Source organism: Ceratotherium simum, chromosome 4, assembly GCF_057802395.1.
Source record: "Ceratotherium simum simum isolate JZ-2026a chromosome 4, ASM5780239v1, whole genome shotgun sequence".
NCBI classification, from domain to species: Eukaryota; Metazoa; Chordata; class Mammalia; order Perissodactyla; family Rhinocerotidae; genus Ceratotherium; species Ceratotherium simum.
In genome coordinates, this window is record NC_141903.1 from 32,674,097 (window position 1) to 32,688,233 (window position 14,137).

Here is a 14,137-nt window from a genome sequence, read left to right on the forward strand (position 1 = left end):
TTCTTTGCCCCCGCACCAGGAGTCAATTGAACGAGGTCTGTGGTGACCGGGGCACACGTAAAGGTGTATGCCTTTAGTTTACCCTTGCGATGGGGGAGTGGCATCCTCCGGCTTGTTTTGCCCCCTTCGTCGACCCATGAAATCCCAGTCGGGGTTCCTATAGCCAGTTTACAAAGGTCAGGGTGTAAGTCTGGCCACCATGTCCAAGGGGAAGCAGTTTTTGGATTGACCAGGTTATATCTCCTACCTGGGAGACGACTTGCCACGTGAGCAGTTGAGGAGCGTGGGGATTAGGATTGACGACCTGCTCGCCCGTTCCCATGACGCAAACGCAGCTTAAGAGGGTTATCAGTCTTTTCCACCTTCCAGAGATCTGCTGCATTCTGGGGTGCCTTCTTTACGTGTGTGGCGTGAACCCAAGAGGTTATACCGTCCACCTTGACTGCTGTGGGCGTAGTGAGGAGCACCACGTAGGGCCCCTTCCAACGTGGCTCTAATGACCCCGTCCGATGTCGTCTCACAAGGACAGAGTCCCCAACCTGGAATTGGTGCGGGATGAGCAGATCACCAGGCTGGTAGGCCTCTTTTAGCTGGTTCCAGATGTCGCGCCTGACGGCCTCGAGTGCTTTCAAGCGGGCTGACAAAGGTATAGAAGGTATAATGTCAGGGTCATGTATCCCTATTTGTGCCAAAGGGGGAGGGGTTCCATAGAGGATTTCAAAGGGTGTAAGTTTTAAGGGTCCCTGTGGGGTGTTCCGGGCGCGGAACAGGGCAAAGGGCAGGAGGGCTGTCCAGTCACTATCGCCGGTCTCTATGGACAATTTAGTTAGGGTCTCTTTAATTGTTCTATTCATCCTTTCTACCTGGCCTGAGCTCTGGGGTCTATAAGCACAATGTAATTTCCAATTGATCCCCAGTTGACTGGCCAGTCCCTGACTTACCTGGGCAACGAATGCAGGACCGTTGTCAGATCCAATTACCTTTGGGATCCCGAATCTCGGGAGGATTTCTTCCAATATCTTCTTGGCTACTACAGAGGCAGTCTCTTTTCGGGTGGGGAAAGCCTCTACCCATCCCGAGAAGGTATCTACAAATACTAGAAGATATTTATTTCCATACCGGGCCGGTTTGATTTCAGTAAAGTCTATCTCCCAAAAGGTTCGGGCCTATCTCCCGGAGTCTATGTCCAGTGCGGTATTTGGTAACTGCAGCATTTGTGAGAGCGCAAGCTCTACAATCCTTATAAATTTCCTCAGCCGCCTTTCTCAAATCTGGTACCTGGTACGGGAGGCCTCAATAATTTTAATTAGTTTCTGAGGGCTCAAGTGGGTTAGCCGGTGTAGATGTGATAGATATTCTCGCCCTTCTGCAACGGAAAGGACTTTCTCTTCTTTAGTTAGTTCCCCACCGGAGACAGTTTTGTTGACCTTAGCTCCCTGGAGAGTCAGGACCATAGGTCCTAGTGCCGCCCGCTTGGCTTCCAAATCTGCTAAGCGGTTCCCTTGAGCTATGGGGTCGGTGCCTTTCTGATGACCTGGGCAATGGATGATTGCCACCTTTTTAGGCAAATGTATAGCCTCTAGGAGGCCCAGAATCTCTTTTTTATTTTTGATATCTTTTCCGGCCGAGGTAAGCAGCCCTCTTTGTTTATAAATAGCCCCATGAACATGGGCAGTAGCAAAGGCATACCTGCTGTCCGTGTATATATTCACAGTCTTATTTTCAGCTAACCTTAACGCCTGTGTCAGGGCGATAAGCTCAGCCTTTTGTGCAGAAGTCCCTTCCGGCAAGCTGCTTGCCCACAGAGTCTTTTTCCCGCCCTCCACAGCCGCCCCAGCCATCCTCTTACCTTCTGCCATAAAGCTGCTGCCGTCAGTGTACCAATTAGGGGCCCCAGCCCATGGCTCATCCGGCAGATCGGGTCGGGTCCCCGTTTCTGATGCCAAGATGTCGCCGCATTGGTGAACAGGTATTTCATCATCTGCTTCGGGCAGTAGTGTGGCCGGGTTTAAGATGGCCGGTGGGGCGAAGGTAATTCTCTCAGTTAGGAGCAGACTTTGGTAGTGAGTCATCCGGGCGTTAGTCATCCATCGATCTGGAGGCTGTCTGATAATGCTTTCTAAGGCATGGGGGGCTACTACGGTTATCTGTTGGCCCAGAGTTAACTTATCTGCATCTTTTACCAGCTGGGCAGTGGCGGCGATTGCCCTTAAGCAGGAGGGCCATCCACTGGCTACCGGATCCAGTTTTTGATAGATATGCGACTGGGCGCTTCCAGGGCCCAAGGGCTTGAGTTAGGACTCCCCGGCGATTCCCTTTTTTCATCTACATACAAGGTGAAGGGCTTGGTCAAATCTGGTAGGGCCAACGCGGTGCCTCTAATAATGCCCGCTTTAGAGTCTCAAAAGCCTTCTGGTGCTCTAGAGTCCAGACAAAGTTCCCACTTTCCTTAGTCAATGGGTACAGTGGAGCAGCCAGGGTAGCAAACCCAGGGATCCACAATCGGCAGAAGCCGGCTGTCCCCAGGAATTCCCTTACCTGGCGAGCGGAGGTTGGGGCCGGAATCTGGGTCACAGTCTTTTCCGCAAGGCCGGTTAACCACCTTTGGCCGTCCTTTAGTGTGTAGCCTAAGTAGACTACTTTTTCCTGGCACAACTGTGCCTTTTTTTTCGACGCCCGGTATCCCAACTCACCCAACTCGGCCAGGAGGCGCTTGGTCCCTTCTTCACAGTCTCCCGGGTTTTCCGCCGCCAACAGTAGATCATCTACATACTGTAAAAGAGTCACTTGAGGGTTTTTAACCCTATAATCAGTCAAGTCCCTGTGGAGGGCTTCATCAAACAGGGTAGGGGAGTTTTTAAAACCTTGAGGTAGTCTTGTCCAAGTCAGTTGTCCAACGATCCCCATATCAGGGTCGCGCCACTCGAAAGCAAAAAGTAATTGGCTTTTTGGGTGAAGCCGTAGACAGAAGAATGCATCTTTCAGGTCCAAGACAGTGTACCATTTTCGTGATGGGGGGAGGGAGCTGAGTAGGTTATATGGGTTTGGCACGGTAGGGTGTAAATCCTGCACTCTCTTATTTACTTCTCTCAAATCCTGGACCGGCCTATAATCATTAGTTCCAGGCTTTTTACAGGCAGGAGGGTGTTCCAAGGAGACTGGCAAGGAACCAGGATTCCTTGTTGGAGCAGCCTCTGGATATGGGGGCGGATTCCTTCTCTGGCCTCTTTGCTTATTGGGTATTGACGCACCCTTATCGGGAGGGCTCCGGCCTTAAGATCTATCACGACTGGGGGAATTCTCGTAGCCGTCCCTAGTCCCCCGGTTTCAGCCCATGCCGTTGGAAATTCGATCAGCCACTTATCGGTATTGAGCCGAGCTCTAGGCTTAGGCTGCTGATGGAGCCGATATTCTTCCTCTAGCTCCAGGGCCAATATCATGGTGGTAGGTGCGGACCAGGATACTGTAGGCCGAGGTTGAGCAAAATCTATTTGAGCTTTCAGTTTGGTTAAAAGGTCTCGACCTAGCAACGGGGTCGGGCATTCAGGAATCACTAGGAAGGAATGGGACACCCTTCCTTTCCCCAAGTCCACTGTCCGAAGTAGTCCATGAGTATTGTTTCTGCCCAGTGGCTCCAACAACCAGAGTCTTTTTAGTTTTTAATTTCCCCAAAGGTTGCTTCAGTACTGAATATTCAGCCCCAGTATCAATCAGAAAACTCATAGGGGTCCCCTCAACAGTTAGGGTTACCCTAGGCTCGGGGAGGGGCCGAGCCCCGTCCCCGCTATTCTTCGTCCTCTCCTAAAGACAACACCTTGGGTGTGGCCCTTTTCTTGGGGCATTCCCTTGCCCAGTGTCCTCTCTCCTTACAATAGGCACATTGGTCCTTGTCCAAGGGTTGCCGTCTGCGTGAGCCTGGTCGTGGGGCGTTGCCCAGGTTCCCTGACTGTCTGTGATCTGGCCCTGTCGCTTTTATCACTGCGGCCAGTATTTTAGTTAGTTTTTTTTCTCGTCTCCTGTCTCTCCTGTCTTCCCTCTCCTCAGCCTCCCTTCTCTCTCTCTCGTGCTTTTCCTCTTCACTCTCCCTTTTATGATACACCTTTTCAGCCTCCTTTATTACGTCCCGCAGGTCGTAGTCTTGCAGCCCCTCTAGCCTTTGTAATCTCGTCTTTATATCTGGGGCTGACTGTCCAATAAAGGCCATAATGACAGAGGCCTTCTGCCCTTCCGAGGACGGATCAAAGGGCGTGTACCTGCGGTAAGCCTCCATCAATCGTTCTAGAAAAACGGAGGGGGGTTCAGTGGGTCCTTGCTGAATCTCTCTTACCTTAGCCAAATTGGTGGGCCGCCTTGCGGCTCCCCGGAGACCCGCCACTAGAGCCCGGCAGTAAGCGGACAGCGACCCCCTACCTTCAGCCGTGTTATAGTCCCAGTTGGGTCGGTTGTGCGGAAACCCTTCTTCCGCCTCAGCTATCGTTGCCGGCTGCCCGTTGGTGCCTCGGATATTCTTTCTTGCTTCCTGTGTGATTCTTTCTCTCTCCTCCGTGGTGAAGAGTGCCTGTAAGAGCTGTTGACAGTCATCCCAAGTGGGCTGATGGGAAAACATTAGGGACTCTATCAGGGCGGTTAATCCGGCGGGGTTTTCTGAAAAGGGGGGATGGTTATTTTTCCAGTTATACAGGTCTGAGGAAGAGAAAGGCCAGTACTGGAGGGGTGACAGCTGGTTGGGCCCCGCAGGAGCTCCATACTCTCTTAGCGGGAGCGCCACCGTGGTATCAGGCCCGTCCGGAGTGGCTCCGCGGCGGCTTCGGGTTCCAGCGGAGGGACCCGAGCCAGTCGCCCTCCGTCCTGATTGCGATCCTGGAGCGGGGGAGGGGTAAGGGGGAGGCGAGAAAGGGGGCCATTCGGGAGGAGGCTCAATCTCAGGGTAGACCCGGGGGGGGGCCGAAGGGGTCTCCGACTCCGCTGTTCGAGTTGATTTCGATTTTTGCCGTGTCTCCGCATCCTGCAGCGCCAGGACTCGGGGGCTTAGTTTTTCTGCTTTTACCCATGGCTTAACCCACGGGAGTGGGTTCTGCACCAGATCCTGCCACACTGTAATATATGGTCGTTGGTCAGGATGGGACCCCGGTTTCTCCTGGAAAACAATAGCCCTCACCGCAAGGATAACAGTTAGATTAAACGTCCCCTCAGGGGGCCAACCCACATTGAGGGAGGGCCACTCAGAGGTGCAAAAAGTCTGCCAACGCCCTTTTTTTATTTCTACCGACAAATCGTGCGCTCTCGCTCTCACTTCAGTCCAGTGGTCTAAGGTCAAAGAGAGGGGGGTCGTCATAGTCTGTCCCATCCCGTCAAATGAGGTCCACGTAACGAACAAAAACAGAACAATGAACATCAAAAACACAGCAAGACAAAAACAACTTTGCCCGGTTGGTGTCTGTACAAGCCAACCGAAGGCGGTTTCAGACGGGAGGGGTTTTCGTGTCCTCCCTGGGAAAAAGAGTGCCGTTTCTTTTTCTACCTGAAAGGGGTAGTCAGGCTTTCCTGACTCCCTTGTCCCTTGGGGCGTCCCCAGGGTTGCAGCCTGCAGTTCCCAGCACGTCTGCCACTGCAGCCGCTGGGCCCTCTCGGCCCGAAGCGGCGGCTGCCCAGATACCGAGACCAAAGCAATGCTTCGCGGCGCCGCACACACTCGCACACCCAGTCACTCAGGCTTACCTCCAAGGGGTCTTCGGAGTCTGGGGTGACCGCGCAGATCCCGGACGAGCCCCCAAATGTAGGATTCCAAAAAGGAAATCCAACTCCAGTCTCGGGAAGGCGCGGACCCACAGACACAGGAGACCGAGCTTGATGCAAATGCACGAGGTTTTAATTAAGCGGAGCTCCGGGTCCACACGTATCTCTCACAGGAGACAGAGGGGTCGACCCCGAACCTTAAGGGGCAAGCTCTTTTATAGGATTCGGAAGCATAAAGCGGGAAAAGGTTGGCGCGGTCTTACATGATTGGCTAATTTAAAACATTTAAACAGTTACATTTTATGGCGCGAATTGCTATGGCGCGAAGCAATTATCAGGTTACACACACGCGTCCCCATCTGGACCCCCTCCACCCCGACCCTCCCAAACTTATCCCTCTGGAGCACTCTCTTGTTCTCAATTTTCCCCGAACAGTTTAGGGCGAGTCTTCTATGAATAGAGTCAGTCAGGATCGATAAACGTTCCCCCTTATACCAGGAATCCTTAGGGTGTGGAGGTGCCTGTCTCTAAGGTATTAACTTTTAAATTTTTAATATAATTTACTTCCTTCAAAGTGTTTTTTAAATACAATTAGGGAAGATTGAAATTTGCCCGTATAATGAGATCATCCTTGCATATTTGTATTCCAATATCTTGTGTGGGAGAAAAGGAGGCAGAATTTGAGGCGTTACGCTGGGATTTGCACACAGCCCTCAGACTGTCCTCTCTCCACAGTCTATGTCTGAGTGAGTGCCACACTGGATGAATTGTTCAGGTGTAACGGTTAGGGATTATTGTCATGTGTCTAAGTTGTGATTTTACTATGCTTACTGCCATTTCTTTTTTATTTTGCCCATGTCTATATTTTTAATAAAGAACAAGGCAAGGGTAGATGAGGAAAATATAGTGTATTTTTATCTTCAGTGCATGTCAGTGAGAATGATGCTATCTATGAAGCTTCAGTTCATAATAAAACAGGAGCTACAGAGACCCAATCAGAAATAAAGTGAATTTGCAATAACGTTACTCATAGTAACATGTAAAAATGTGTCAGTATCATGTGCCATATAATATTTACCTCTAAAACTAGTTAAATCTATGCTTTTTGTTCAATATTATAATTGGTCATCTCATTTCTATTGCTTGTGGAGCAAAAGTCTGAAAAGAAAAAGTTTAAAATAAAAAAGAATACCTTATATATATACTTATTTTTTCCTTATAGAGTGACAATTTGGAAATAACAAGAGGTCAATTTTATAACTCACATCCTTATAAAATACTTTTATTAGTTATTCTCCCAAAAGAAATCCATGTGCTATTTAATCTCTCACCAATATAAAAAATATGAATGTGGTCATGGAAATTATGATGTCTTCCCTAATTTGAGATTCTAAGTTAAGGAAACAAGGTTGGAAACAGCTGATTTTTAGTAACCCCAACAATTGCCCTATTCATTTTTTGCTTTTCACTTTAGTTAATATTTATTGACTGCTCCTGCTGTGCCAGGTACTGTGTGAGGTGCGAAGGATACAGAAATGGTTGAAACAGAGTGCTTTCCTCAGGAAGCCCGTGCTATGATGGAGGCAAACAACTGCTTCAGATTAAAATGCAAGACTATGAGGGCACCAAGGAGGGAGTGATTTATTTTGCCTGTAGAGAAAGAAAACCTTCATAGAAGGGGTGACATTTTCAAGGGCCTTGAAGGAAAAGGAGAAGGTCAAGTGTTGTATATTTTAAACAACGAAACAGCGAAAAAACTCTAAAAGAAAGTTCCGTTTGTGTTCTGTAAGCTGCCTGTCTAACTGGAACTTAGCGTTCATTTGGGAAAGCAGGCCAGACAGGGGGTTGGAAGAGACAAAGTCTCACCTGGCCCCATCAGACCCATCTTCCCAGGCCAAGCGCCCTCCATCTGCACCTCTCAGTGCACATCACCAACACCTCTTGCAAAGTCTGTCCAGCACTCGTGTTTCCTTAAAAACAACAATAAAAAACAATAGCGGGGCCTTTCTGCCACTTCCTGGCTCTGAGATGGTGATATGCGAGTTACATAAGCCTTAGTTTCTTTATCTGCACACCAGGGGAAGTAATACCTCCCTCAAGTGTTTTTGTGAGGATGAAAGAGAAATGCTGTAAAGCCCCCAGTATATTGCCTGACCCAGAGAGATAGATGGTAACACGATGACGACGACGACTGATGATGATGACGATGGTTCTAATGATGATGATGGTGATGATAAAGAATGGGCCTGGTCTCGGGGCTGCCTTGGGAAGACTCTGAACATCCCAAGAGGTGGGCAAGAACGCCGTGATCCAGGCTAACCTGGCTCTGGCCCAGAGCGGCTTCCTGCCCATCTGCACTTCCCTTGCCGTTGTTCCTGTGGCTCAGGTGCTGCGGGCAGCTGCTCCAACTGCTGCCACTGGTGCCCTGACAGCTGCAGTGAGCCAAGCAATGGTCTATTAAACCAAACCTCAACTGGAAACCATCAGTCCTAAATAATCCCAGCGACAAGGTCCCCATGCTCCCCTTCACTCCCCTCCCCTGCCTGTTCCCCTCCTTTAATTCACCTGCTGTCATTTCCTTCTCATTCCATCTTGATTGCCTTCCATTTTCCTTGACCCTTCCCTGCCCCTTTCCCTCTCTCTCTTCTCTCTCTTCCCCACTCCCTCACTTTTCTTGTCCTTTTTCTTTCCTGTGTGCGTGTTCCTCCTCCAGTTCCATTTTTCCAGCGTGGTGTGGTAGGAGCGCTGGATGCGAGGTCAGGAGGCTCAGAGACTGGTCATGCTTCTGGGATGATGGACAAGCCACTTCACCCTCCTGGGATGTGGTTTCCTCATCTGCAGAAATTAAGGGGTTAGGCCAGAACGATCTCAGAGTGTTCTTTCCGCTCTAAGCTCCCCTTCTGTCACCTTTTGTTATGTTTGCCTTTGTGCCTGCTTTTCCTGTTTCAGCTGACTCATCTGTCCACCTGCCCCTCTCCTCCGCTTCTTCACCACACTGGTCCCAGTCACCATCCTCTCTCGTAAGGTCTGCTAGAGTAGCCTCGTGCTATAGTGCAGAGGTTCCCCTGCTTCCATTCTTATCCCTGCCCAATACCTTATCCACACAGAAGCCACCTTTCAAAAAGTGACCTTTTGAAAATGTGGATGAGATTGCTCACCCCTGGACGTAAATTCCTCCAAACTCATTTCCAGTCATTGCCTCTCCCATTAACCTGTTTATTCTCTTCAGAGCAATTATTACTGCCTGAAATGGACGTCTTTGTTTCTTTTTGTGGCTGCCTAGTCAGTCTATTGTAAGAATGCATCATAATTATTTAACCAGTCCCCTACTGATGGACATTTTTGTTGTTTCTAAATGATTTACTATTAAAAAAAGAGAGAGAGGAATAGCAAAAACATCATTTAAGATGGGCATTTTGTCATGGACACTTACATATATGGGACTTAGAATCAGAAACCTAAATATAAGTAGCTAGTAAAAGATTTACTGTTTTTCAAATATATTGAGAATATATATTTTTCAAATATATTGAAGATCACAATATAATGGATAATTCACCAAGAGGATTGAAGTGAAAGATAGAGATGTCATCAACTCTTTTCTAGCAATCTAGGAAAAGTTTAGTGTTTTTCAGGACTAAAGAAGTGATCATTGAGGATAAGGAGGATGTCCCAGGTTTGAGATCCTGCTTTGGAGAAAGCTTAGAAGTATCAAACTAAGCAGATTTGTTTCGTTTTTGTTTACTATGGTTCTCACACAGAGGCTCAAGTTAATAATACTCTTTGGTTCATGGCACAATGTCATCATTAGTCCACGGAAGGCTCCTGTCTTGTATTTGTTTATTCCCATTCACCTCCATTTCCCACTTCCATCCCCTCATCATTCTAGTTTAATGCATTAAAAGTATATATTTTTCTTTACATGCAAAATGGTTATAACGATATTTTGTGTGTGCGTGCTTTAGACTTACGTAAATGATACCGGATTATAACTCATTCTATTTCTTCCTTCACAATCACTATGTTTTATGGTCCCTTTGTGTCATTACATGTACATCTAATCCTTTGCCTCTCACTGTCACGCAGTCTCATCTATCACATTGTATCCACCTGCTTTCTCAACAATGGACAGCCAGGTTGCCTCCAGCTCCTTGCCACCACAGGTAAATTACTAAATAATGCTGCTCTGAATGTTCTTTTGCATGGCAAACATATGTAGACATTTCTATTGGGTATTTACCTAAGAAATGAATTTTGGGGTCATAGAGTATGTGTAAGTCCATCTTAAGAGATATTACCAGAGTTTTTGAAAGTGGCTCTAACAGATTACCCACAGAGCAGTGCATCCAAGTCCAGTTGCTCTTTGCCCTCACCAACACTTGGTATTGTCAGTGGTTTTTATTTTAGTCATTGTGTGTTGGTAGCACAGTGTGGTTTTAGTTTGTATTTACCTGACAAGTCATGATGTTGTACACCTTTTCAAATACTTGTTGGCCATAAAAAAAAAAAAAGATTACAGTTCACATCCTCCCACATAGCCCTCTCTGGATCTGTGTGAGAATTTATTTGGTGTATATACACCTGGAACAAAATTGCTGGGTCATAGAATTACATAGACTTAGTTTAACCAAATAGTGCCAGATTACTCCCCAAAATGGCTCCCCAGTCAGCAACGCCAGAACGCCTAAGGGTTTCCCATCTCCACAGCCCTGCCAGCTCTTGCCATTTTTTTGCTGTCTGATTTCCTCCAATCAAGCGATATATCATTATTATGTCAATTTAATTTATCTATTTACAGATGATTTTGAGTATCTCCTCAATGTTGGTGGGCCTTTTTGGTGTGCTCTTCTCTAGATTGCCTGTTCATATCCATTGTCCATTCTCCTGCTGGGATTTCTGTGTTTTGCTTTATGGTGTGTAAGGATTTCTTATATAATGTAAATAAAAATTCCTTTGTCAGTTTTAGATGTGACAAATATCTTTTCCAATTTTGTCATCTACCTATTCACTTTCATTGAGCCCTTCATAGAGCAGAAATTCTTACCTTTGAAATAAGCATGTTAATCAACATTTTTGCTTTATGGTTATGTTTTTAATGTTTTGTTCAATAAATCCTTTCCTACCCTAGGTAACAAAGATGTTCTCCTATATTTTCTTCTTTTATACTTATTTTATCTTTTACATTTAAATACATCTGGAGTCTACTTCTATATATGGTGTTAGAAAGGGATTCAGTTTTATTTTCTCCAGAGATAGTGAGAGCTTGGACTAACATGCCTGAAAGAAGCAGAAGATGCAGGCTGAGAGAAATGGAAAAGAGGAGAGAAATAAGATCCTAGACCCATAGAGAAAGGACATAGAAGCAGAATTTAAAGATTCTGTCTAACCTACCCTAGTAGGTACCCCTCCATCTGCGGTCTGTAATGAAATACTGAAAAGTCCAGCATTAAATGCACTTCTCTTACAAATGAAGCCATTTGCAGGAGGAATTCCCCAGCAGCACTGAGGTTCCGGTACATGGCTTTAAAAATACACACTGTAAACAACAGAAGGACTTTCCCAAATGGGAGGGGGAGTTGGGTAAGTAGGGAGAGAGGAAGCTATCAGAGGGAGAAAAGCCAATGCATACAGAAGCAGATAGTTGAGAACTGATTGCACTAAAGATAGACCGGATGATGGAAAAGTCAAACAATAATTTCTTGCCTTCAAAGATGAAAATTCACCCATTTAGGAAAGGCAGTTGGCCCCTGTCCAGTTTCTGAATCTTGAGCATTATTTTATTTCCAGTTTATTATCAACTGCCTAAGGTTAATCCAAGTGCCCATGAAATAAAGAAAAACCCGTGGAAAACAGTCTAACCATGTTATAGGCAAAGGGTTGATATTTTCAGGTTTATGATCTCCATGTATTATAGGAAACCCAATGTATTTTTTTAACTTTATTCTTTGTAAATGAACTCAGTGGTCAGCCTTTCATTCTTCTGCGAAATTACCACTATCGAGGATCCCCATCATACCTGCAGGGAGGCTGGGAAATTGTCCTAAGACCATAGTTTAAGAAGGATAAGAAAAAAGAAAAACTTGGGAGAAGGGAAAAAGGGCAAAAAATTTTCTCTTTTTAAATCTCTAAAAATGGCTCTTAAGAGATGGCATTTTCTTGTCCAGCAAGAAGCACGATTATCCTGTGGGAGAAAAGAGCAGAAGGGAAGTAAAAGGTCACAGGGAGCAATTTTTGTTTATTTTTGCCCTGAATATTTTTTTCGTGCAAGAGAAAATTCGAATCACTGTCTTTATCTGCTAGGGCCTCTCTTACCACTTCCCCAAAAGAAAGAATATTTCTGATAGGAGGCATCCTCCAGCTTCTTCACAAAACCCATGATTATGTGAAATATCCCCAACTCTGAAAAACATCAACAAGGTGTATTAAAGTGTTATGACTTGTGAATAAAAGTCACATGTGAAGACACACGTCTTGTCAAATACACTGCTTTGGTACCACAATGCAGAAAGTTTCTGGGACTCTGGGGTTAGACAGCCTGGGTTCAAACCTTGTCTCTGACACTTACAAAATGTGAGGCCTACCATGATTTACCTAGTCTTTCTGAACATTGGTTTCTTCACTCATAAAATTGAGATAATGATAGTACCTACTTTATAGTGTTATTACAAGATTACATGCCACACACCTATTGAATGACTAAAATTAAAAATACTGACAATGCCGAGTGTTGATGAGGATGTAGAGAAACCAAAACATTCGTACTTGGCTGGTGGGAATACAAAACAATACAACCCTTCTGGAAAATAGTTTGGTAGTTTCTTATATGTTCACTTACCATATGACCCAACAATCTCACTCTTGGATATATTTACCCAAGTAAAATAAACACTTATGTTCACATAAAAACTGTATGCAAATGTTAGAGCAGTTTTATTTATAATCTCTAAAAACTAGAAACAACAAGAAAGAGTGGATGAATGAGTAAAAGTGGTGGTATATCCATACAATGGAATACTACTCAGCAATAGAAAGGAATGAACTATTGATACGTGCAACAATTTGGATGAATCTCAAAGACACTATGCTGGGTGAAAGAAACCAGTCTCAGAAGGTTATATATTGTGTGATTCCATTTATGTGATACTCTCAAAAAGACAAAATTATAGTGATAGAGAACAGATCTGTAGTTACCATGGATCTGTTTGGGGTTAGGGGTGAGGGAAGAGTATGACTACAAGGAGATAGCAGGGAGTTTTATGGGGTGATGGAGCTCTTCTGTATCATGACCGTGGTGGTGTTTCATGAATTTATACTATTAAATTATTATTAAATTTTAATTTAATATTAAATTAAAATTCATAGAACTGTATACCAAAAAGTCAATTTTACTGTCTTATTTAAAAAATAAAACTTTAAACAAGATTATATGAAATAATACATGTTTAGTATAGTTCCTGGCACACAGTAGATTTTAGCTATTAGTTGTGTCAAAGAGTGTTGTATAGAGCACATCTCCATACATTGAATTTAATAGAGTCAACTGATATAGTTCATGCGGTATGCCCAGGCCAAAGATGAGAGAAAAGTAAATACTATAGATCATGTAAATAGTGCAGGTGATTCCACCTAACCACCTCTCTCAGTTAGCATGTGCTAACTGGAGTGCAGGAGAGATCGGAAAAGTGAATCTGATCTTCTCTCATCTGGCACCAGTTCCCACATGGGCCTCTTATAGCATAAGCAGCTCTCTACACTGAGTGTGCTACTAGTGTTTAAAGATAAAGATATTTCCTAAAATACAGCCCCAAAACACAAGCCAACTACTTCATCTAGTAGTAATCCAAAGAAACGGGAATGAGTTTGGACAGTGGAGGAAAACTGGCTGTGTTGGGATTATTGGTATCCAGTTTGATATCTTCCTAGCGACTGTCAAGGGTAATTTTTTGTTATATATAATTTTTATCATGTGCATGATAATAATTTAAGATCAGCTTTGTTGCTCAAAGATCAGAAAGTAAATTGATATTTAATCCGGGCTGTCCTATACACCTACTGGATTGGCTATTTGGAATTGCCTATATAGTCCCTGTGCAGTGTTCCTTGAACATGTACCAGCCACTATCCTAGCTCAATATCTGGATAGCAGAGACACTTAGATCCAATAACAAATGCAGGCTCTGTTTCCATGGACCCCACATCTCCCATAGTTTCAATTTAATGGAGGGCAGATAGTCTAATGTGTTATCCTTCCCCAAACTACTGAGCCTTCTCTGTAGGAGTGACATTTAGAATCTGTAACATACTCTTCTCATTATTCTCTAAGAGTCCACAGTCTTTATCTTTTAAAGTTAGGTTTGATTTCTAGAAAAGCAAATGTCATTGGAGCTAAATCTTGTGTTTA

At 45.0% G+C, this 14,137-nt stretch overlaps 1 protein-coding gene across 1 annotated transcript; it reads right to left on the reverse strand.

The window, feature by feature from the left end:
* Positions 1-290: 290 nt before the first annotated feature.
* Positions 291-5,525, reverse strand: LOC147917234 (uncharacterized). Its single transcript, XM_087430280.1, is given in 8 exon segments — positions 291-637; positions 1,850-2,250; positions 2,252-2,320; positions 2,322-2,370; positions 2,373-3,131; positions 3,134-3,600; positions 3,602-3,769; positions 3,771-5,525. Coding segments are annotated over 8 exon segments (3,885 nt in total). The 5' UTR covers positions 5,396-5,525.
* Positions 5,526-14,137: the final 8,612 nt, after the last annotated feature.